Source organism: Podarcis gaigeae (assembly GCF_964106915.1).
Source record: "Podarcis gaigeae genome assembly, chromosome: 5".
Lineage (NCBI taxonomy): Eukaryota > Metazoa > Chordata > Lepidosauria > Squamata > Lacertidae > Podarcis > Podarcis gaigeae.
Window position 1 is genome coordinate 80,844,048 of NC_139681.1, and position 26,420 is coordinate 80,870,467.

Consider the following 26,420-nt stretch of genomic DNA (forward strand, 5'->3'; position numbering starts at 1 on the left):
TGCATTTCAGAAAGTGTCCCATGAAAAGCAGTTCATAATTTTAATCAGTTTTCACTTTCCCTGCATATTCAGTATCTTCTCCCTGCTACACAGAATAATTTTGAAATTGACCAACTCATGTAAAATAAGACAGCATACACATAATGTACCGGTATTCATTTTATTGGAGATGTTAAAAGTTAGCATCAACTGTTTTATTTTTAAAACTTAAAATATTTTATCAAATATTTATTTAAAATGGCAGTTTTAAGAAACTTAAAAGACATTTGTTTATATATTAAATTTGTCTCATACAAAGTTACTTCCTACCAGAAACTTGGTGACAAATCAGTAGTTTTTACATATATTCTTTTCTTTAAAAAAAAGTTTTCAGAAGTTTTAGCAAAAATATTTTTTTCTTTTCAGAAATTACAAAGAAAAGAGGATATTTATGGTAGCTCAGAAGTGACTAGTGCAAAGCTTTGAAATATGCGGTAACGATTTATATAGAAGAATCACAACAGTGGTTTTGGAATATTAATGGAAGGTCATCTACACCTTCGCAGAAAAAATGTTTACAGCTTTATAATGCAGGCGTTCTTCCTACTTAAAAATTATTTTCATCATATTGAAGTATGACCCCATTAGCAGATCCCTCTTCCACCCCAGAACCATCTGCAGATTCTGAAGAGTCGTCCTCTGAAGAGCAGTCATATTTCACTCGTGCCGTCAAGCCAGGTCTCCAGGCAACACGGACGTGGCAGGAAAGGTTCTAGAGAAGCAGACAAAAGTAATCAGTATTTATGTAGCACTGTTGAGTGCTTGAATGCCCAATTCTACACTTAAATACTCTGAAGTCTTATATTCATTTATTTACTAAAAGGCGAAAGATTTATACGATCTGAGGAGAAGCCGGAGTATTTACTTAGATCCCACCTTTTCCCCCAGACAGACAAAATAGTAATGGAATTAAAACTAACTATTCAAGCATTCAGATAATGGGCCATAAACATTTCATGGCACAAACTCTTTCGTTAAAAGCAGCCAATTCCTCGAAGCCTGTTGGCACAATAAAAGTCTTCACCTGCCAGTGGAAAGACTAGCTTCTTTTAAGCAGAAGTCCCAAAATCTGGGAGCAGCCACTGAGAAGGCCCTCTCCCACCAAGCCTGCCACTTATAAGTCCCGCTAAGTTTAGTGGAGATTATTCCCAGGTGAAAGGGTACAGGGTTGCAGTTTAAAATGATCATAGACACAGTCCCATTGAACACAAATAAGAATTGCTGCCAAGCAGATAAATAAGCCCGCTTACCATGGAGCAAACCCTGTTGAATTTAGGGGGACTGCTGAATAAACACATAGGATACTGAAGCTTTTTATTCTGTTTTACTGAGCCTGAGAGAGAGAGAACAACTTGACAGACCACATAGTGAATTCATGCCTGATGCACCCTAATTTCAGCTCAGTTTCTTAGCCACTTACTATGATACTTTTCAAAGTAGATGATTGCTGCACAATCACACTTATTACATGAGTGAGATGCAATCTTATGTATTGTAGTATTCTTACCTCTGAGGAATCACTTGTCAGCTGAGCGGTGTAGTCAACTTCAAATAAATCAATGTATTTTCTTACCTGGAAGAAGAAGATGGTCATTCAAAAATTCCACTTAGAAAATGCAGTGATTTGCATTCAGTGAAATATGAAAGAAACTGTTATTTGATCCAGGGATGGTGGGGGCGGCTCTATGCAATTTTGTGTTTCACGTTACACCAGCAAAAACTACCTGTTTTTTTTCCAAGTGCAGTCAAGAAGTACCATAGCATTTCTGGTATACACAACAAAGCTTCCTTAGGACATCCACACACCCTTCCACTCCTTTTGCAACTGTTGTTTATCATTGCTTATTGCACTAAAGCTGTGCCCGGTCTTGGAACTTACCGTATTTTTCGCTCTATAAGATGCACTTTTCCCCTCCTGAAAAGTAAGGGGAAATGTGTGTGCGTCTTATGGAGCGAATGCAGATGGGAGGCTCTGCTCAGCGCTCCCTTAAAGAGCCGCGTGGAGCATGTGTGCAGCTTTTGGGGGCTTTTCCCTGAGGAGCACTTTTTAAAGGGAGCGTGGCTCTTGGGGGAGTCTTCCTCCCGCTGCCCGGGAGAGGCTGCGCATGGCTATCCCATAAGCCAGAACAGCAAGAGGCTATCCCAGAAGTCAGATCTGGCTTCTGGGATTCAGAATATTTTTTTCCTTGTTTTCCTCCTCCAAAAACTAGGTGCATCTTATGGTCTGGTGTGAAAAAATACGGTTCTTGATAGCATCACATTTGTGTTGTTTGCATTTGATGGCAGAGAAAAGTGAGTCACCCTTTTTTTTAATTAAAAAAAAAACCACCCTACTGATTTTAAGCTTAAAACATACTTACCAGGGAGTAAGCACCACTCGACTGCATCCAGCCAGTCCATCACACACACACACACACACACACACACACACACACACCCCTCATCCTCTGTACAAAGGCAACACCAAGACTAAAGAGGCTGACGGGCGCCGCACCCCTTAGACTGGCTGTAAGTAAGGAGGCAGACAGATGGAAGGTTGTCCGAGGGCAGAATGAGCTTTGCCCCCACTGCTGCTGAGGCCTGCAAAATCTGCTGCACAAGGCCCGTTTTCCCCTTGTGCAGGCGTAGAATTTCACCTACCCACAGCTTCAAATTCGTCACTTGTGTCACGGTGTAACTTCTGTGTTCAGATGATTTCTCCCATGAGATGTAACTGTTTCCAATGGCAGCCAAATTCTGCAGAAAATCCTGAGAGGGCTTGTTGCCATCTGCGGACAGAAAAATAGTGGGGGTTTTGTGTGTGTGTTTTAAGGAAAAAGGATATTGAGATTCTTTTATGACAAGCAGACTGAGGCTCTCCTGAAGTCCTGTGACGGATGCTCAAGGCCTAGTTGCACATGCTGCAAGCTTCCCCCCACCCCATGGGAATTTTAAGAACTAGGAGGAGGAGGAGGAGTTTGGATTTGATATCCCGCCTTTGACTCCCCTTCAGGAGTCTCAAAGCGGCTAACAATCTCCTTTCCCTTCCTCCCCCATGATCATGCTTCCATTTCTTGGAAAACAAAAATCCATTTATCTCGGGTAAACTTTGGAAAAACAGATTATGTGAGTTTTTGCCTCACTTCGGCTTCAGTGGGGGGAAGCTGGCTGCAGAAATCACCAATTTGACCACTATAGCTCAGTGGCAGAGCATTGAGAAGAACTCCAATTCAATTCCTGGCATATCCAGGTAGGGATGGGACAGATCCACTCTGGGCGGCTTCCAACAAAGATTAAAAATACATTAAAATGTCACACATTAAAAACTTCCCTGAACAGGGCTGCCTTCAGATGTCTTCTAAACGTTAGGTAGTTGTTTTTCTCTTTGACATCTGGTGGGAGGGCATTCCACAGGGCGGGTGCCACTACCGAGAAGGCCCTCTGCCTGGTTCCCTGTAGCTTTGCTTCTCGCAGCAAGGGAACCGCCAGAAGGCCCTCAGTGCTGGACCTCAGTGTCCAGGCAGAACGATGGGGGTGGAGACGCTCCTTCAGGTATACTGGGCCGAGGCCGTTTAGGGCTTTAAAGGTCAACACCAACACTTTAAATTATGCTCGGAAACATACTGAGAGCCAATGTAGGTCTTTCAAGACCGGTGTTATGTGGCAACTTTAAGAGTTCTTGAATTCTGCTAACACATTTCTCCCCTACCATGCCTTTTCCCAAATGTCAGGAGCTGATTTGCAACAGTTTCCCCCCTCCCTTTAATAAAGCTTTGGGTGTGGGAGAGGTGAAGGATGAACTTGTATACAAATGAACATATATGTGCCACTTAGAAAGGAAAGAGACAGACAGACTGCTTCACGAACTCATAATCATCTTGCCAATATGCATGTCTGTCGTGCAAGCTGTGAACCTGAGGGAATGCCAGAGGTGAAGGACCTGCTGCGACTGCTCTTAACATCCTGCTTTTCCACCCACAAAGACGCTTTGGCCAAGCACTGCGCTGGGCTGAAAGGAAGGAAATGGTTCCTCTTTGTGTGCAAATCACATAGAGGGACTGAGTTCCTTATTCATTGGGAACTCAAAAGGATTAAGCCTCAGCAACTTGGCTACCCTTCTGCCTTCTCCCACAGTCAGAAAAAGGAAGGGGAAATAGCTACTGATTACTAAAGAAGAAAGCCCTCGTGTTACTGGACTTGCAAACCACAGGCAGCTGTAACAAGTGCAGGATCACGGCATTCACACTAGTTTTCCTGGCATCTCTTAACAGTCTAGGTTCATGCAACATTGATTAATTTTGCTAACTGGAATGAGAGGTACCAGAGAGATCATTTGCAAGAGATATACCTCTGATGCTGTGGAACAAGGCGACGTCCTGTAGCATATTCTGTGGAAGATGGCCTAGGCCCTCTGGGTCTTTGCTGTGTGGGCACACAATATCAACCTTCGGTTTAGGCTTTTCTCTCTGGTACCGAACAGTTGCAAGGCATGAGCCTAGATTTTGCTTAGGGAGGGAAACCAAAAGACAAACTTATGTTATTTACTTCCAATTGAAAGGCTTTTACATTACCACAGGCCCGGTCCAGAGAACCCTCTAGTGAGTCCAAGAAGCACATTCTGAGAATAAGTGCTGCACAAGCAAATAATTTATGGAGGCAAAAAGTAGGGTGTGTGTGTGTGCTGGGTCAGAAAACAGTAAGTGGGGGGACATATTAACCCATCTTCCACATGCCAGAGTGTCAATCGGGACCCCTAGTCTAAGGGCTTCTCTCCCTCAAAAGCACATGTGAAACAATCACTTGGTAAATATCTAATTTAAGCTTGCAATCCTAGAGAACCCATGACCAGTCCATGTGGACTACTGATCTTCAAATGGGTCACAACAGCAGCACACCTACCATACAAATATATGGTTAAAAAGAAGTGTATTAAGAAGGATATTGTTAAGCTGGAACACGTTCAGAGGAGGAGGACCAAGCCTTATGAGGAACAGTTGAGGGAACTGGGTGTGTTTAGCCTGGCAAAGAGAAGACCGAGAGCAATCTTCAACTATCTATTACATGGATGATAAAGCAAGCTTGTTTTCTGCTGCTCCAGACCTGAACCAATGGATTCAAATTACAAGAAAGGAGATCCCGACTAATTAGGAAGAACTTGCTGGTGGTGAGAGATGTTTGACAGTAGAACAGACTCCCTCGGGAGGTTCTGGACTCGCCTTCCTTGGAGGTTTTTAAGCAGCGGTTGGCTGGCCATCTGTGATTCCTGCACGGCACTAGATATGACCCTTGAGGTCCCTTCCAACCTTACAATTTTATCCCAAACTGCATTTGAGGACTAAGGGCTGCATTTGAGGACTTGGAGTGAAAAGACTGTAGACAATGCTGAGTTAGATGAACCAATGGTATCGAGCAGCTTCATGTGCGCTTTTATTTGTTGTTTAGTCATTTAGTCATGTCTGACTCTTTGTGACCCCATGGACCAGAGCATGCCAGGCACTCCTGTCTTCCACTGCCTCCCACAGCTTGGTCAAACTCATGTTGGTAGCTTCGAGAACACTGTCCAACCATCTTGTCCTCTGTTGTCCCCTTCTCCTTGTGCCCTCCATCTTTCCCAGCATCAGGGTCTTTTCTCTTCTCATGAGGTGACCAAAGTATTGGAGGCTCAGCTTCAGCATCTGTCCTTCCACTGAGCACTCTGGCCTGATTTCCTTAAGAATAAATTGATCTTCTTGCAGTCCATGGGACTCTCAAGAGTCTCCTCCAGCACCATAATTCAAAAGCATCAGTTCTTCAGCAATCAGCCTTCTTTATGGTCCAGCTCTCACTTCCATACATCACTACTGGGAAAACCATGGCTTTAACTATACAGACCTTTGTTGGCAAGGTGATGTCTCTGCTTTTTAAGATGCTATCTAAGTTTGTCATTACTTTTCTCCCAAGAAGCAGGCGTCTTTTAATTTCATGACTGCTGTCACCATCTGCAGTGATCATGGAGCCCAAGAAGGTAAAATCTCTCACTGCCTCCATTTCTTCCCCTTCTTTTTGCCAGGAGGTGATGGGCCCAGAGGCCATGATCTTCGTTTTTTGGATGTTGAGCTTCAGACCATATTTTGCGCTCTCCTCTTTCACCCTCATTAAAAGGTTATTTAATTCCTCCTCACTTCTTGCCATGTGCGCTTTTAAGGACATCACAAATCTGGGGTGCTGCCTTTCTTAAATCCACACATGACCAGAGAAGTTGCACTTACTGAATTGCAGGCACATGACACCTGCCCCCAAAAATCTGGGACGAGAGATGGAGTCTCGCCTCTTTGCAGAATGTGGGAGGAAGATGCAGGAGCTGTGTTGTTGTGAAGTAGCACCAGGCAGTCTGTGCTTGGGTAGAAGTATTGGGGGTGGGGGTGAATCAGTTGAACCGCCAAGGGAGTGTGTGCTATGTACTACTAGGAAGGTGTTGTTGAGCTATGACTAGTTGGAAGACCTGCTCATATCTTCCAGCACCACAGGGCAGCAAATGAATTATTCTAGAACAAGCACCAGTGTTGGCATGATTTATTTATATGCCACTTTTTAAGCCCCCCCCCAGTGGTGAACTTAATACATATCAATGCAAAAGTAATATACAATAAAGGTAAAAAACATAAAATGCACCAAACAATATAAAAAATGTTTGGACTTTCAATGCCAGCACCATGACAAAAACAATAGTGATAGACAATGGGTTCCCTTAGCTTAAGAACAGCATACACCATAGCTGTCAACTTTTCCCTTTTCTTGCGAGGAATCCTATTTGGAATAAGGGAATTTCCCTTTTAAAAAGGGAAATGTTGACAGCTATGGCATACACCTGCATGAGGCAGGGAAGAGGGGATGCGGGGGGTGTTTCTTGCATCTGAATTAACATTTATATCCTGTCCTTCCTCCAAAACAAACCTCTGTGATAGAAATACAACCAAAATTAAAACAAAAACATCCAAACAACAAATAAACTCAATGAAACATGTTAAACATATTTAAAAACAGCTGCAACCAAGTTATACGTCTAGATAGGCCTGCTTATACAGAACAATTTTCAGCAGGTGTCTAGAAGGGAAAAGGGAATCCATTATAGCCAAGGGTTGTGCAGACCCTTGTTTGCCAATAGGTCAAGCACCAAGAAGCCACGGCAGGTTTGTTGCTTTCGCTGTGGATAAGAGAAGTGACTTGGGCAGGGGCCAGTGATTATCAAAGGAAGACTCAGCAAAAACATGTCTGGGAAGTACCATATGTGAAACAAAGTTCCATTTTATTGTGCAAACTTACCCCAGACTTAGCATCTTTTGTAGCAAACTTCAGGGAGTACTTGCGCTCAACTCCAGGGATAAACTGGAAGAGAAAGAAGCAACAGTTGCACTTCACAGCAATTTTTTTTTAAAGAACAACAATGAATCCAGTGGCATAAAAAAGCTGCCTATAAGTGTCACACTATAATAATACTTAGCATTCAAATGATGTCCTGCTGCAGGTTCAAAGTTGGAAACTTGATTGAAAGAAATTGTTCAAATGAGCCCTTTTGTGTGGCGATTTAAATCAAACTGTCCAAACAAATGTGGGGTTTGTTTTTGTTTTTTTTTAAAAAGAATGATAAATATGTAGCAAACTTCTCCTTAATTTATACGTGATCCAAAAAGAAAACTTCCTTTCCAACCCTCAGTAAAACTTTCAAAAGGTATTTTTTGGTTTCTGCTTGCCCGAGAGAGGCTGCATTCATATGATTATATCTTGGCTTATGACTTCAAGGTATTCACAACCATTTTGTCTTCACACACAAACCCCTTCACATGAACTGTGATTAGACCACAAAGTTTCTAATTGAACATCAGGAAGAACTGGCTGCAGTTACAGGCACAAGGGCAGAATGGGAGCTATCCAATTAATTGGCAGCTGTAGTCATCCAAGCTTCATGATGCGACTTGCCGTGTGTCTGTACAGGGCTTAATTTCCATGCATCTTCTCGGTTATTTAAAAATACCTGGTCATTTGGAAATGGTCCGGTGAACAACACTGGCCTGCTCCCTAAACTCTCGTCCAAAACAGCAGGTACATTTTCAAGCACCATTTCTGCATATCTCGAAAGGATGCAAGCTAGACAGATAAGGAAGGGTGAGGGAATTCCAAAACGGCTTGCTAGAGAGTTTAGACCTTGACAATGCACTGCTTGTTTTATAGGCTCCTTGCTAGCAAATAAATGCACTGAGGAATCATTTTACCTCTGCAAGATTAATCTTTCAATACAGAAAAAAAAGAAGAAGGAAAAAAAATACTGCTTCAAGAGATATCTAGCTTCAGGCATTACATTTGGCCACTGAATACTGTTCAGGTTTTAATAAATGTCACTTATTCATGGATTTGTTTAACAGCATTTCTAGCCCTAGTAGCATCACATTGCTTAGACGCCCCTATCTGTAAAAATGATAGTAACATGGTGTTCTGTTAGGGCTGAAGAAAGTAACCTGAGCAATCATTATATAGCTTTTTATAAGCCAAGACCCTGGTGTAGGGTTGCCATATGTCCGGAATTTCTTGGACATATCCTGAACACTACATTTGGCAGCAATGTCCAGGCAGAAATCACCCCCCATCAAAAAAACTGTCCGGATTTTCACTGGTTGAAACAAGGCAACCCTACCCTGCTGGTTCTGATATAATGCTAAGTATGGTTAAATGTGGAGTATTGGGATGCGGGTGGCGCTGTGGGACGTGGGTGGTGCTGTGGGATGTGGGTGGTGCTGTGGGTTAAACCACAGAGCCTAGGACTTGCTGATCAGAAGGTCGGCAGTTTGAATCCCCGCGACGGGGTGAGCTCCTGTTGCTCAGTCCCTGCTCCTGCCAACCTAGCAGTTCGAAAGCACATCAAAGTGCAAGTAGATAAATAGGTACCACTCTGGCAGGAAGGTAAACAGCATTTCTGTGCACTGCTCTGGTTCACCAGAAGCGGCTTAGTCATGCTGGCCACATGACCCAGAAGCTGTATGCCGGCTCCCTCAGCCAATAAAGCGAGATGAGCACCGCAACCCCAGAGTCAGCCACGACTGGACCTAATGGTCAGGGGTCCCTTTACCTCTTTATGGTTAAACGCAGAGGCAGTTTTAGGGTAGCACAACTAGTATGGCTGCACTGGGCACTACTTTGCAGGGGGCACCAAAATAATGCTCTAGAACAGAGTGCAAGAGGCAGCAATGGGGGAGGATTTTAGTGTCGCACGGGTCGCGGCTGAAATTTGAGAGCCCAATGTTAGCACCATGTGAGTCTCTGGCTTCTATACTCCTCCTCTAGCACCGCTAGGAGAAGGCATTCAGAAGCCTTCCTTTCCATTTCCAACCAACCATAGTTTGTCGGGGCATGCAGTGGTATAGTGGCAAATTCAGAGGTTCAGGGTCCTTTCCTGATAGTCACAGTCACGTCTCTGTCTAAAATTACCAGAAGTAAGCCTAAAACTTAACTTTGTTTATTTTAGTTAGAACAGGATGTTTAAACCTGCTGTGGTAAAACATAGTCAGCAGTCTTGATCAAATTTAGTGATAGGCTGATCATCAGAGAGATAAAAATTCGTTCTAATAAAATCCTTTATAGAGCTGAAGATCAGTGTAAGTAAGAAAGGACTATTGCTTTTTAAAGTGAATGCCTTGTGGTTATACACAGCATTTTTATAACGGTGATGTTTCTCAGGGCAGTTCATGTGATAAAATACAAGGCAAAAACACAACTAAATAGTTAAAACAAAAACAACAAAACAATAAACGCACCACCACCTCAAAGACACTTAAAAGGTTGTAGAATATTAACCAGTCAAAAGGCCTGGTTGAAGAGGAACATTCTATAAACAATATTATCCACCAAAGTCCAGCCTCCTTTCAAAATTTAGAATATCAAGTCATACAGGAAGACTGTCAAGTTCATGTATTACCGTATACACAGGTGTTTGCCAGTTTCAAAATATGTGTGCTGTTTAAAAACTTCTTTTTGTCAGTCTGTTACTAACAGCACATTATCCTCTGAGTGATAATGTATTGCTCATCCCTCAGTGATGATCCTGATTCACAAGCAAACCCCTACGACTGCATTACTATGTCTGACATTTTACAGCAACAAGCAGGCCGCCTCTGGGTCAAACGAGACCCGACAAAGGAAATGGAAACGTGCGACTCTCTCTATGTTCTCATTAAAATGCCGTAAATAACAGCTGCTTTGGTAATGGGTGGGAAGCGAAACCCACCAATTTTAGGACCACAGGGCTGCTTTCAAATTTTGTCATACTCAAAGCAGACCCACTGAAATCAGTGGATTTAATAGGAGCTATTCGCTGCTTCATAATAAACGATGGAAGCTAAACACATCTTTTATAAGCCAGCCCTTATACTCACCCTAAAGCAAGTTCCAGGAAATTGGCTTGTAAGAGCAGGATTGAAGTTGACTTTTGAGGAAATTGCTTTAAGGGACATTTTGTGTGGGGTTTTTTTTGGGGGGGTGAAGAAAGTGGCAGGGCAGCCCCCCCCCCCAAATGCCCCTCTCTTCAGTACTTTCTTTTGCATGGGAGGAATTCCCTTTGCGCCCAGTAGGGCTTTTTTCTGAATAGGAATGCCTAAGGCCGAGTTGTTAGTTGTGTTAGTCAATAAGGCCCACCATTTTTTTAACGGGACTTATTGCCTAATAAGTGTGTTATAGGATTGCAGCCTAGGTCAACTGAAATCAATGAAGTTTGCTTAAGACTTGTGTTGAATAATGCCTTAGGTTAGGGGTCAGCAACCTTTTTCAACCGTGAGCCGGCCCACTGTCCCTCAGACCATGTGGTGGGCCAGACTATATTTTGGGGAAAAAATTGAACAAATTCCTATGCCCCACAAATAACCCAGAGATGCATTTTAAATAAAAGCACACATTCTACTCATGTAAAAACATGGTGATTCCCAGACCGTCCGTAGACTGGATTGAGAAGGCGATTGGGCCACATCCGGCCAATGGGCCTTAGGTTGCCTACCCCTGCCCTAGGTGTAGAACAGGAATTGGTAGAAGTCAGATTCAAAGCAGGGAGGTGGGGGCAGGGAGTTCAAAGACGGCCAAATTCTGTTCCGGATCAGATTCCTATCTTTTAGATAGCTGCTTACTAAGGGAAAATTTGGCAAGCTCAACTTCTAATATCACTGTGCTATGCTCTGCATCGGAGCACTCAAGGAATGGGAGCTCTGTCCAAGAGGAGATCTGGCAGCTGGAAAGAAACAATAATGAATTTCACCACTGCAAAGCAAACTGGATATCTGGGAAGTGAAGGAATCCCCATAATGAATCGTCTCCTTTTATATTTAAAAGCTATATCAAGGTTTTTACTGGGAGGGAAACTCAAAACATCCAAAAGGGAATCGTTTTCAAGATTGTTCCAGCATGAGAGAAAGAGATCGGTAATGGAGTCTACCGAGATGGGTTTCGCACAGCTTTTTTCCATACAACCCAATGATGGTTGTGCAAAACCTCCACACAGCCAGTTGCCACTTCCTTTGTTTGCTGTTGGGTTAAGAGTTGTATACGATAAGATTGTGGGCACAAAACTAGGGCATTGCTTAGAACAGAATGGTATCGTTGATAGTGTATTGGATCTGGACTGATGAGACTTGGGTTCAAGCTCAGTGATAAACTTATTTGTGTGTCACACTCTTGAGTTACAAGGCTAATGTAATGTTAGAGCAACACGTCGGGTGAGCGAAATGTAGGTAAAATGGGGGGGGGGCAGAGCTGTTTAGGGATCACATTGTAGAAGGATACTTCCTTCCATTGGGCATGTGAGCTGCAGGAACATTGTCTGAATCAAATGCAATTTCTATCAGAGGGGTTGGTTAGCTAGGTTGGTCTGTTGCATTTTTTTTTTTTTTTAAAGTAGCCAAAAGGCTTGTGGCACGTTGAGGGCTTAACAGATTTATTGCAGCATAAACTTCCTGATGCGAAAGTGAACACCCCTTAGGTTACAGGCTAGAAACTGCCAAATTCTAACCCCAACGAGGGCCATGCCTGTAAAAAGGATATGGTAGGTGGGCATAGGTTGGCAAGGTGTATGGGCAATCTTTTGTAGAAGATAATTGTAATTTTGAAGAGCTAGTGGTCTGGCGTGGTTATCTCTTCCTGCCTCTGTTTACTTTCCCCTCTATCTCTTGTTCTGTTCTTTGATGGCTGAGAACAGCCTTTAATTTGTTGGAAAGAAGTGATAATGCAGATACCTTCTGACCTTCTTTGATGGTAGACATTGTTTGGAGGAATGTGGAGTATTGGAAGAGGGGGCTAGCAAAATAATAATCTGAACTAGCTAGTAGAGCAAGGCACATAGGCTAACAAGTTAGCTATCTACAAATCAGATGCGTTTTGGGCATAGATCTGAGAAGCTCATGCATGAACTGATGGCCAGTGGGTCGTGCAAACGAAGGCTACTTGGGGTCACTTTGACACTTCTTGAAGGCTTCCCAGTGACAGATCGAAGTCCTTGCTTGGTAATGTATACAATGCTTGCTGTTTAGAATAAGATCTTTACTCTTCTCACTCCCTTGTGTCTGTATTGCTTCTGAATCTCATTAAAAGAACCACCTTGCATTTAGCAAGCCACAAGGTGACATCTACCATGCCAAGCAAGTATATATGGAGTCCCTGGAACTGGCAAGTATTTATGCCAAGCTGGAATCAAAGAGGTAGAGGGTTCTGAATAGGTTCTTTGAGCACATGAAATTGTGCGGCGCCTTCCCCACCGCCGCCACCACCTGCCCTGCTCCCAAAGCAGTAGGTCTTCCCATAGAAGAATAGCTTCAGATCAAACTTCATCCAAAGAAACACACTTTTGATGAAGTCCAAAGGCAGGAAATGTTAACAAACACCCTCCTTCAATCCTGGCCAGACAGCTGGTTTGTTTTGTAAAACATTACAAAGAATGCTTACTCTTGTCTTTTTCTACCCAGCGAATACCTCTGAAATACAACAGAGGGTGGGGAGGAGAGAAAACATTGCCCCAGGCTTTTTGCTGCCTGCTTAAGGATATTTCTTCAGATTTTCAAAGGGACAGAATGGAATACAAGATTTATTATTCAAGTGGAGATTAGAGCCAGCAGCAGATCTTAGGAGAGCTTTGGTCTTAACCCACTTGGACTAGGTTTGCAGGGGGCTCTTTGAGATCTTCACAAGTGAGGCTGAATATGTTTATCCTCTGCTGTATACAGCCTCATCAGCACTTGGCTGTGCCAGAGATCCAAACAACAAGCCTGGTTTTTCATTAGCATGCTTGGATAGCACAACATACTCCTGGCTTTACAATTTTATTCATTAGCAAACATTGCCTGTTTGGATAACATAATTTTTTTGAAAATGTGTGAATGGCTTTCATCACGAATTCCCATTCTCTTTGCTACTGACAACTGAGCCTTTGTATGGTTTTGAGTGGGTGGGGGAGGATGTAGACTGTATGCAAAGACCCTTCTAACTCCTGGATCCAGCAAGTGTTAAAATATAAGCCAGGCTAGTTTCCTGTGGCGATAGCCTGGGAGATGGGCCATTCCCTTAAGAAAGGAAGGAGTCTCTGTGTGAGACGGCAGATGGGTGGGATCACCTTCCCAGCTAATGGTTAGTTAGAAAGAGAGTTTGGAAGTAATGTGATCTAGAAGGAAAGCAGCAATCTAGAGAGAGTCAGAGCAGAGTTCGAGAGCAATGTTTGGTTTCTGTTTGAATCAAAGGCTGTGGCTATGGAAGATCTTGTGTGAACCCCTCCATCATAGGCTCAGGTTGTGTGTGTATGCTTAAATAAACCATATATCATAAAGACACCACAGTCTCTGCTGTGCCTCAAACCTGAAACCCCTGGAAACTCAAACCACTTGGATATTGGCACACAAGATCCTAAATTGAAAGTTCATTTAGGAAACATTGGCAAAGTGGCTACTCTCTCTTTGTGCCAAAAATAAATAAATTACTGTTAACATTCTGAAACAGCTGTATCTCATTGTGTGAGCATGGCTGTAAAATGTATGTTGTCAAATTCATATGCCTCTCATTATACTACAAAACTCAGAGACGTCCAATGGGAAGGAAACGCAAGACATACGAAAGTAGAGAATTTTACAAAGGAATTAATTAATTTATGAAATTCACTGCCACAAGATGTCGCAACGGACTTTAAAATATGATTAGCCTATCACTGCCTTGTGGGCTTCCCATAGGCATCTGACTGGATACTAAGGGGGAAAGATCCTGGTCTAGACCGGCCTCTGGCCTGACCCAGTCAGGACTATTCAATCACAAATGTACAAAGCAGTGCAAGAAGGAACCAATCACATTAAACCGATCCAGTTTTGCTTGGAAAAAGCCATTAGCCAACTTTGAATTATGGTTTTGTGCTAAACCCTGCCGTTCATATATGATCCAAAGTCATAACAATACCATTTTAATGCCATTACAACTGGGAGATGTTAGAACAATCAACAGCATCTCAAAATGTGTGACAAATGGCAGAGGGGATACCTGGTCCAATGTATCCTTCATCTCCCTTTCTATGATGAGGAAGTGAGAACTTTGCCTACATACTGCTGACTGGGAGTCTACCCAGATTAACTAAGGGCAGATTCACACTACAGGTTACTACAAGATTCATACTGCAAGTTAATTTATTCTGTAGGACAGAACGGACTGGTAACTTAACACTGGGTGAAACAGTATGTGATCAGGCTTAATAACAGCCCCCAATATGTGGTTCTTCTGGAATTTGTGATGGATGCGATTCATCTGCAAAACTGCCCCTTAAGAACCACTCATCAGGGTTTAAAGGGAGCACAGCAGCAGCCCAGTGTCATAAGTCAGAACAGCTGGGCGCTGCGGGGTGGGGGAACCTTCCTATTGATAGACCCTGCCATGGTACCAGAATTATTTTGCTGCTGAAGGCACTCAACAGACACACCTAAAGAGACCTGGATGCCTTGAAGAAGGAACTCCACCCACTCAGTAAAGTAGTTCCATCTGGCTGCTTGTAACCACTTCTGCATTTGATGGGGAGGGGGCACTTCTGCTGAGGTTCACACCTCCAATTGTCCCTTGGGGGAAGCTGCAAGCACCAGCCCTATTCCAGCCTCTTACCTCTTTTTTTTTTATGAGTGTGGCTGTGCTCTGAGGGTTCTGGGGTTTTGTCAAACTAACTTTTGCCTCCCCATCGTTGAGAAGAAGAGAGTGCAGGATGAGAGTCACTTCCTTTTTCTTTCATCTCTTATCTGCAAAAGCCAAGGTATGACTCATGGTGCTAGGGCAGTGTCTTCCTCCGAAGACTCTCTCTTTTCGTCTTTTATTTCAGACTAGACTGGGAGGTTGATCTTTTGAGGAGCGTAGCTGGTAGTTGTGGATTCTTTGGGAGTAGGATAACAGTTTGTCCATTGTCTGTTGACCTAGGTATAACTTTTCTTAGAATCAAAGTTGGAAGGGACCACGAGAATCACGTAGTCCAACCTCCTGCAATGCAAGAATCTTTTCACCACCCAACGTGGCGCTTGAACCCAGTGGCGTAGCGTGGGTTGTCAGCACCCGGGGCAAGGCAAGTAATTTGTGCCCCCTAACCCGTGGATTTGCGCCCCCTAACCTGTGGATTTGCGCCCCCTACCCCTAACCCCCAGATGTTGCACCCGGTGCGGCTGCCCCCCTGCCCCCCCACGCTACGCCACTGCTTGAACCCACAAGCCTGAGATTGTGTCTCAGGCTCTGACTGAGCTATTTTGCCTGCACTTGTAAATATATTGTACTGATTGCTTAGATTACTAGAGTTGTATTTTTTTTCTGCTTAGATCTTGACATTGACATTATGTTGATTGCCATTTTAAGGCCATGAGGGTTTTGGTGGTTGTTCTTTTGCTTAGCTACTTTAGGCCTTCTTTAGAAGAAAAAAGCAGGGTGCAAATTCTGAATATTATGTGATCTCCATCTCACAGTGTAGTATACGAACCTCAAATGTTATGGCTCCTCCACCCTAATGAAAAATGATTACAGAGTTCCAGCTTCAAGCATTGTGTTTGCAAAATACGACGTAATGGAAAAAGGAGGTCACCAAGATTTTCAAAATAGAAAACTCATGTTATTTGAATTAAGCAATTTTCTTGGAAAGTATTCACCGTTTGACATAATAACTTAACACTAAGGAAGCGGCTTCCACTAAGGTCTGCTAAATAAAACTGTAGCTCCTTCAAATCAAACACAGACATTGAAATATTTCACTGCCAAGGCATCTGGAGCAGCTGTGTGTAACAGAAATTTTAGGACCCTGCCCCCTTGTCTTTCTAAATTGTTCACAAGTGCCCTCTTGGAAACATTCTTCAGGAACAATGCTTTCAGTCTAGCAGCTTTGCCAATGACTCCTCAGAGTTGGGGGACAAATTTCTGGTGAACTCATGATTCAAAATACCAATGAAAACAACAGCTGGATACTAGGAGTCATCAGTTCTCTGGAAATGTGCAGTTTCAGCCCAAGCTGTTCCCACCTATCACAAGAACTTAAAGAGTCATGCTAGTTCAGACCAAAGTTCTATTTAATCCTTCATCTTGCCTTCACAGTCCCTTTTTTAAAAAAATGTAAAACATTTAATTTAAAAATGTTGACACAATATATGAAATAGCTATTAGAAATGCACATAGTGTATTCTATAGCTGCCAGGTTTACGTTCTTAGGAAACTGCAAGTTACACTGTGGTTAAGACTTGTAGCTTTACCCTTCTGAAAGTCCACATTATATCACAGTGATGATGTATGGTCAGACTTAACAGCCCCAATTGTTAAACACTTGCATCAAGTTATAACCAGTTTTATTGCAAAAAGACCCTCTACACATTTACATCGATTCTAGTACCTTACAATTTTAGCTGCCCAACAAGTCATTAGCATAGAGAAACATGCATGAAAAGCAAAAAAGATCAACCATCCCTTCTGCATATCAGCAACTTGTCACCGTCGAGCAACAAAGCTCACATCACTGAGTTTTTATGTGAACAGTCCCTTCTATGGAAAGCTTGCAAGCAGGCCATGAGTGCAACAGTACTTTCCCCAGCTGTGTCCTGCAGCAACTGGTGTCCATTTTCAACCATGAATAAGCTTATCCCGCACCCCTTTTAAAGCTCTTCAAGGCATTGCACACACTCCCATATATTCCGCAACCAGTGTACTCCCACAGCTGGTTTCAGAAGCAGTGTACACACAACATTAGCCACAATCCATATCTCCCTGGGCATCTATCCTCTTGTTTCTTATGAAGTTTTGTTTGATGAGTTTTCCCCTAGGCCAGTTGGGATGGCTCACTCAGTAGAGAGTGAGACTCTTCATCTCAGGGTCAAGGGTTCAAGCCCCATGGTGGGTAGAAGATTCCTGCATAGATCTCTGACATTCTAGGATTCTAACCCAAATTGAGAAAAACGAACAGCCTAGCTCCATTATAAGCCATCAATGGGAATACAGTTGGCAACTATCACTACAGCCTGCATTATGCCAGAGCATCACACATGTTGGCCACACTCCCAGCCGGCAGAGCAAACAAGTTGCCCTGGAGCCCAGCTGTGATGGCGAGACTTCTTTCAACTTTCCAGCTCCACTCTTGCAAGCTTGAGGGTCTTCCTGCTACCTTACACCAAGGAGCATTTTACTCCAAATCAAGCACAGGTGTGCACAGACAGGACCCAGTAGGCTCGCCAACATGGTCAACTTCTGCGTGACAGTCAGCCTTTTCTTCAGTTTACAAGCAAATTCCATAGTACTGTACATAGAGCAAGCAGAGTTGCCAACTTTTTTTCTAGCGAGTCAGACAGAAGTTTAACAGCTGGAGCTTTCCCCAGAAAGGAGCTGAACACACACACACCTGCCCACTATACATTTCTGCCACCTCAAAAGGCACAATGGCTCTACCGTTGTGGGGGGGGGGGGCAACATTAACAGAGGATTTCCATAGGGGGAATCATTTCAGTCTGCTTTGCAGCAAAAGCTGTCTTGTGATGCCTTAAGGACTTGACACATTTATTAAGGAGTCAGAAGCTGCTTTTGTAGAATAGAGTCCACTCCATCTGCAAAGTCCCACAGAAGGCTCTGTTCCAGACACCGCGCGTGGATTTTGGAGAAAGCCCCTCTCTTGGGTTTGGCCAGGATTGGGGGTAGGTGGGGGGCAGAACCTCAGTTAAGCATTTTGTACTGATTTAATTGATTTAGGGGGGCAGCCGCCCCTCCCTGCCCACGCCCATGGGCCCCACTCCCGGTACAAATGCTTACCCCACATGTTACTTAAGCCACGCCCCCATGAACGATTCCCACGGCGGCGTTCCAAAGCGCCGCGCCTCTGCCCATGTGCAGAGTGCGCTTCCCTGTCCCCCTAGACCATTCGGCCCAAGGATCCCTGCCCTGCCTTACCTTGGCGGACGCCTTCTTGATGTACGCCAGACTCCGCAGAGAGCTGGGCGAGCTCTGCAGGTAGTTGAAGAAGTCGAGGGCCGTCTGCGCGGGCCAAAGGTCCAGCGCGGTGTAAGGGTTCAGCGACAGCCGAGATTGCTGCTGCTGCTTCCAGAGCGCTTTCGGCGGGGCCGGGTCGCCTCCCGCGGGCCAGAACAGCGCGAGCAGCGCCGCCAAGACGAGGGTCGTCTCCGAGCGCAGCATCTTCTTCCCCGGCAGGAGGAGGCGAGCGAGTGACTGAGCCGGAGCGGCAGACCAAGTACAAATAGTGCGGGCTTCCCCTCTCCGGAAGCCGGTCCCGCCTCCTCCCCGCCGCCTGGCTCCGGCCCCAGACGGGAGGAGGCGCCCTTCGCAGCAGCGCCCACGCCCTGCGGCCTTCCGCTCCCCTCGACGGGGGCGTCGAGTAGGGCAGCCTGACCCGCGCCCCGGAGGGCTGGGGCGGATTCTCGGGAAAGGGGAAGGAGCCCAGCGACCCCTTTCCGCCCAAACGACAACATGGTTTAATATCATCCCGCCTTTCCAGAGGAAGAGCCACCTGTTGGATTTGGTCATTTCCAGTAGACATACACACTAGGAGCCAGCATCTGCTTTAAAAAGGCCTCAGTGCAGCTTCCAATATTTATTTAGCTACTTCCTTTGTTTCTTGTTCACTTTTATATAATATAGGTCAAGGTCAAGGGACCCCTGGCCATTAGGTCCAGTCGTGGCCGACTTGGGGGTTGCGGCACTCATCTCGCTTTATTGGCTGAGGGAGCCGGCGTACAGCTTCCGGGTCATGTGGCCAGCAGGACTAAGCCGCTTCTGGTGAACCAGAGCATCGCACAGAAACATTTACCTTCCTGCCGGAGCGGTACCTATTTATCTACTTGCACTTTGATGTGCTTTTGAACTGCTAGGTTGGCAGGAGCAGGGACCGAGCAATGGGAGCTCACCCCATTGTGGGGATTCAAACCGCTGACCTTCTGATCAGCAAGTCCTAGGCTCTGTGGTTTAACCCACAGCGCCACCCATGTTGCTTTTATATAATATATATTACCCCTATTACACTATCAAGAGTCACCCCACTATAGGTTGCATCTGACACGCTCACTTAATTTGTAAACCCTAATAAATACAGTGGTACCTCGGGTTAAGTACTTAATTCATTCTGGAGGTCTGTACTTAACCTGAAACTGTACTTAACCTGAAGCACCACTGTAGCTAATAGGGCCTCCTGCTGCTGCAGCGCCGCCGGAGCACGATTTCTGTTCTCATCCTGAAGCAAAGTTCTTAACCTGAAGCACAATTTCTGGGTTAGCGGAGTCTGTAACCTGAAGCGTATGTAACCTGAAGCGTATATAACCCGAGGTACCACTGTACAGCAATAGAATAAAATTAATGAGTTTAAATAGTCTCAAGTGTAAAACGGTACACACTGGAAGTAGGTTAGGGTAACAGCCTAAACCGATAAGTCCTAATAAAGGTATTAACGTTTGATTATAGTTTAGTTATTCTGTTTCATTTTGTCTTTATTTTTTTCAATGACTGCAGTTGTAACTTTTTATCAAACTTCACTGAACAACCTTTACAAAGTGGCATTTTTTAAAATAAAAAAAACGACTTCAGCCTTGAGTAGTTTACACTTTAAATTACAATTCCCCTCATCCACAAGCAATGTGTTCTAAATTTACAAAGCACGTTTAGTCAGTCTCAAAGTACTATTAATCTGCCTTTAGTGATATGTATCCTTGCTTGAGAGCATAGCAAGAAAACTATATGGGCTCCTGCTGAATGGTAGCGAACAGGATGCTATTGGGACTCCAGCTCCCATCATCCCTAGCCAACAGGGATGATGGGACCTATAGTCCCAGGATTCCCCCCCCCCATTGTTTTTATTAAATATTTTCTTGGGTTACAGAAGTACATACTCTGTCTCTGGTTTCAGTTCATAGAGTCCTTTATAGAGATCTGTTATATTCAAAGTGAGACACTAATGTTATTGACAGTATAAGGTTGGGGGAGAGATCAGGGTTGGTGTTGGTGGGAGAATAGGGCTGCCATCTTTGTTCTGGTAAAATGCAGGGCAGGTTGGCAGCTAGCAGGCCAGGAGCAAGGGGAAAGAGGGTGTTGGGGTGATTTTCTTTTCCACCTGGTGCCAAAATGACTTCAGAGTAATCCATTACAATCTATTGCAGTCTAACCAGATGGCCCCTCTGGAAGTTGTCACACACACACACACACACACACACACACACACACTTGTAAAACTAACAATTCTTTGCGACCCAGAACTGAAATACATTACACACCCTTTCACACACATGCAAGTACTATACTGCCATACATGCTGACCAGGGTAATAATAATAATAAACAACATATTATGATGAGGTGATGAGCTTTGTTCCACATGTTAAATTTCTAAAGTATAGCTGTTAACTTTCCCTTTTCTTGCGAGGAATCCTACTTGGAATAAGGGAATTTCCCTTTAAAAAAGGGAAACGTTGACAGCTATGTTCTGGGGGGGGGATATTAGGGGACAAGGGGAAAGGTCAAGCCCTGTGGGAAGCTACTTCTCCCCCACCCTCCTCTCTCAAATATCATGTAGAAAACTCTGTTCAGAACTGGGGCTTCTGGGCTACACTGGCACAAAACTGCTTGATTCTAGAGCCTCAGGACCTGTTGCTCTTTGAGGGATGGGTCCCAGGCCAGCACTCTGAGGCTGCAGCTCTGCAGATGGCCACCTTAACCCAGCCAAAGCTTCGGGAAAGTGGAGGCGACAACAATGTCCAAAACGTTTGCCATTCTCCTGCCCTCTCCCATTAAATAAAAATGAAAATCCATCTTTTTTTTTTTTTTTTTTGTAACAGTCACTCTGCTAATAATTGCCAACATGTGTCTTTCTACTGTTGTGGAGTTAATCTGGACAAAACCCAACGTTCTTGTTTTGTTCCCTGGCATTTCGCAACTAGATTTTATGAAACAAGTTGTTTGTAAAGCATCTTCTTAACTGTGCACACCCAGAATTCCACCCTTTCCCCCAATCTCAGGATAATTGTTTTTCTTTCCATTTATTACACACCAAGCTTGTCGCCATGCCTGGTAAATAAGGACGGGCCAAAGCTTTGTCCTAGGAGGGCATCTGCTTGGCATGTAGAAGGTCTTGGGTTCAAACCTTGCTGCTTCCAGGTAGTTAAAATGGAAAATCTATATTCAGAGGCAGTTATACCTGTGGATACTGAATCCTAGGAATAAGTAACAGAGTTTGTTTGTCGGCTTCTTGGAGAGAACATGGAAGGCACTTTTGAAAAGAGAGTGTTTAATCCGAAGAGTCATGACCGGAAGGAAAATAGCCACTTGCCCTGTTACTCAAATTGCTTGAACAAACAATGATATTTTAAGACTTAGTTTCACTTTTCTTGTGCAACACTTGGGTGTGAGTTGCAAAACAGCCCTTCTCTAAGTGGGAGTTTTCACCCAAGCACAAAAACGTGCCTTTGATTGATATAGCTGGATGTTGATATAACTGAACCTATTGTCCAATTCATCAGAGTTTTCCCTCATTGATTTACAATACATCTTGATGGCTGCCAACTAGGCACCACTCTGACACAAGGAATGATGGGCAAGGAAGAAAAGAGCTGATTTTCACAACCTTTTTTCTTTCTTTTTTTAAGTGGGCACATTGCTATATAATTGGGCTTGTGTGTTTGAGAATTTTGGATTTTCCAGGATTGCAGATTTTACTGTCAACTGTAACAGGGAAATATTTATGGATAGACAATTTCCCACAACTTTTACAGCAAAATAGGGGTGATGTAAATGTGAATAGCATGCAGTTGAGGGAACATGAAGAAATATATCATTTGCCTCATAATATAGTTGCAGAAGAAGTTTGAAACAAAATAAACTACAGGTCCTGAGAAAATAAATTGTATCTCTCTGCTTTAAAGCTCAAGCAGAAACTTAGCAGAGGAATACATTTATCCTTTTCTTCAATCTGCACTCTCCTACAATGTCCATTTAAGACAGGGGTAGGCAAACTAAGGCCCGGGGGCCGGATCCGGCCCAATTGCCTTCTCAATCCGTCCCGCGGACGGTCCGGGAATCAGCGTGTTTTTACATGAGTCGAATGTGTCCTGTTATTTAAATTCATCTTGGGGTTATTTGTGGGGCCTGCCTGGTGTTTTTATAAGAGTAGAATGTGTGCTTTTATTTAAAATGCGTCTCTGGGTTATTTGTGGGGAATAGGAATTCGTTCATTTTCCTTTTTTCAAAATATAGTCCGACCCCCACAAGGTCTGAGGGATGGTGGACCAGCCCACAGCTGAAAAAGGTTGCTGACCCCTGATTTAAGAGATACTTTGCCCAGATAGACACACTTAATGGATCAGTTCTGAATGTTACATGAATTTATAAATGCTAGGGTCCCTCTTGTGAGAAGAATCTAGCAAAGGGTTCCTGGTATGGATTAAATGAAAATGAATTTTGAATTGAAAAACTGGGATTTATCCCATGTACCCACTTTGCATGCAGCAGGGACCAGGGCCAATCCCTGGGATCTCCAAATTGTACTGGGAATGACCTGTTTGAAATCCTGGAGCAACACTGGTTGGAACAGGCAATGCTAACCTAGATCATGGGTAGGCAAACTAAGGCCCAGGGGCCGGATCCGGCCCAATCACTTTCTAAATCTGGCCCCCAGATGGTCCAGGAATCAGTGTGTTTTTACATGAGTAGAATGTGTCATTTTATTTAAAATGCATCTCTGGGTTATTTGTGTGGCATAGGAATTTGTTCATTTTGTTTCTCTTCAAAATATAGTCTGGCCCCCCACAAGGTCTGAGGGACAATGGACCAGCCCCCTGCTGAAAAAGTTTGCTGACCTATGACCTCAGTATAAGGCAGTTTTCTAACTGCCTGGCCTTTCTAATTGACTCTGTACAAATGAATTTTGTATTTTGGACCCCGTGTGCATTGCAACAAAGGCTATGGCATCAAGATGAGAGGCAGGAAATCCAAGTTATAGATTCAGCCATGAAGCTCACTTGGGTAGACTGTGTCTCTTGGGCTATTTGCAGTGAGGCTAGAACATCATTCCAAGTCCTTGAACGGAATACAGGCGTAAAGATTCATTACATTACAGTTCATTACTTTATCTTCATTTCTTCTTTTTGCACTTTCAGAGGAAGTGTGCAGATTGCATCTCATCTAAATGAACCACCATGACGACTTTCCCAGAATTGCGGTTTTTATGCTGTTGCAAAATTGTACATTGGTTAGCTGTGCGCTTCCATTTCTCCAGGCTAGCCCTGTTCCTCAGCCCCACTGCTGCTTTCATACCCAGCTCAGTTTCTGTGTTAATAAACCAAAGTTTCTGTTCTCTCTTAAAGCCCTGGCAGGGTGGGGCTCAGTTTTATAGCAGTGGTGGAGGAGCTGATTAACCCTTCCCCTCCATTTTCTAGGTCTAAATTGCCCTCCTGAAAAACTGCTAACAGTTTTAAAAATAAGTTGGTTTTGTAAAAAGAAGCAGAAGCAGCATATTTTTATTAAGCATTTTCAATATATGGAAATAAACAAGTATAAAGAACAGTATGATTTTTAAAAAAGAATACACCACCTCACCCTTAGGCAACAGACAGCCTTGAAACAAATAAACCCAAAGAGCGGAGGACATACAGTACATGTGAAAAAGTTGACGAGAATGACTCAATTACATTATCAGATTATACCATGTCTTACTATTGCCTTGTTTCCTGGCAAGAATGACTGCAGAAACATTTCCGTGGAAGCACGAAATCACAACCATTGATCCTTTGACCTTAGGACAGTAGGCTAAGTTCTACACAAACTCCTCCTCTCTATCCTTCATGCAGAAAAGCAAGGTAAAGGTAAAGGTACCCCTGACTGTATAGTTAAAGCTAGGGAAGTGAGAGCTGGACCATAAAGATTGCCGAAGAATTGATGCTTTTGAATTATGGTGTTGGAGGAGACTCTTGAGAATCCCATGAACTGCAAGAAGATCAAACCTATCCATTCTTAGGGAAATCAGCCCTGAGTGCTCACTGGAAGGACATATCCTGAAGCTGAGGCTCCAATACTTTGGCCACCTCATGAGAAGAGAAGACTCCCTGGAAAAGACCTTGATGTTGGGAAAGATGGAGGGCACAAGGAGAAGGGGATGACAGAGGACAAGATGGCTGGACAGTGTTCTCAAAGCTACGAACATGAGTTTGACCAAGCTGCGAGAGGCAGTGGAAGACAGGAGTGCGTAGTGTGCTCTGATCCATGGGGTCACGAAGAGTCGGACACGAATAAACGACTAAACAACAATCCCTGACCATTAGGTCCAGTCGCGGATGACTCGGGGGTTGCTCGCTCATCTCACTCTATAGGCCGAGGGAGCCGGCGTTTGTCCGCAGACAGCTTCCGGGTCATGTGGCCAGCATGACTAAGCCACTTCTGGCGAACCAGAGCAGCGCACGGAAATGCCATTTACCTTCCCGCCAGAGTGATACCTATTTATCTACTTGTACTTTGACGTGCTTTCGAACTGCTAGGTGGGCAGGAGCAGGGACCAAGCAATGGGAACTCACCCCATTGTGGGGATTCGAACTGCCGACCTACTGATCGGACACTTCAGCTAAACGAAAACACTCATGGGACGAAGCGCAGCCTGGGAAGGATGTGGTCTGGGGACAGTTATGAGACTCCCCATCCTTGAATCGAAGAATTGTAGAGTTGGAAGGGACCACGAGGCTCATTTAGTCCAATCCCCAGCAATGCAGGAATCTCTTGCCCAACATGGGGCTTGAACCTGTGACCCAAAGATTATGTCTCGTACTCTACCAACTGAGCTACATCCTTGTCGGTCAAAGGGGATTTGTGGAAGGACAGGCAAAGCTCGAGCAGAACTCAGCAGACATTCCCTGCCATGTCTCCATTTGTGCACAAGATATAGATCAGGAAAAGAAACAGCCTGGCAGAACTACAGACGTTTTCATTCAGGTATTTAAAAAAACATTTTTTAAAAAACCACACACCAGGCATATGTACCACGGAAGCATATTCCCACGGAAGCACTTTGTAAGCACAAATACTATGAAAGGGAAATGGGAAGGTAGCCATTATGAAACTCTGTGCATCTTCAGACTGGAATTAAATGCCTTGCGCTGATGATAAAGATGGGTTGGCAAAGCCCCCGATCAAAATCTTCATGCCCACATTGAGGTACAGACATTCATTGTCTGCGCAGTCACATTGGCATGGGAAACCAGGATCTGGCAGCTCTCGGCATCACATTTGCATCTCTCCACTCTGAAATATTAATTTGGTCCCTGCTGGTGTTCCTTTTTCTCCTTTAAAGATGTCTGGACAGCAGCAAACCCCAAGCCCTTGATACTTTCGATTTTGTTTACAGACATGGCAGCAACAATTTGTCAGGAGCCATTGTAGTCTGCTCTGAAAGGAATTTCGCTAATGAATGGGCTATGTTGTGCTGGTGATAAGACAAAGCAATGTTTGGAAGGGCCGATTGCCAGGTAGCAGAGAAAGGCTTTTTAAAGGCTGAAAGAAGAACCTGGTAACAACTCGTTCGCATTGGCTGAGGTGCACAATGTTGTCCTGGCCCAGGGCTGATGCTTGCAAAGAGAAATCGGGAAGCAACTGTCAGCAGGCTTTGCGGCGATGCCTCCATTGATGCTGCAATAGAGAGAAGGATGCAAACACCGTGATTCTTCTTGAAGTTTGGCAAAAGGAAATCCTGGGCCTTAGCAACAGGTGGGTGATTGCCAGAGAAGCTATTTCACTTTGGTTTGCTCTGTGTCTGAATAACACTCATATTACGAGTTAAATGCCTAAAACTAGCACCAAAATTTTGGCATGAAGGATTCAGATTTATGTTTTCTTGCTCGTCCCTCAGATTGTTTGAACCAACTAGGGCGTGCTCTTAGATCTCATGTT

At 44.1% G+C, this 26,420-nt stretch overlaps 1 protein-coding gene across 1 annotated transcript; it reads right to left on the reverse strand.

Annotated features, from left to right (window-relative positions):
* Positions 1–146: 146 nt before the first annotated feature.
* LOC310845045 (ovocalyxin-32-like) lies at positions 147–18,796 on the reverse strand. Its single transcript, XM_083739937.1, has 6 exons — positions 18,442–18,796; positions 7,321–7,383; positions 4,367–4,523; positions 2,680–2,807; positions 1,547–1,612; positions 147–751 (listed from the first exon to the last, which is right to left on the reverse strand). The coding sequence occupies exons 1-6, from the start codon at positions 18,682–18,684 to the stop codon at positions 587–589; spliced, it is 822 nt and encodes a 273-aa protein (XP_083596063.1). The 5' UTR covers positions 18,685–18,796; the 3' UTR covers positions 147–586.
* Between the last annotated feature and the right edge of the window lie 7,624 nt (positions 18,797–26,420).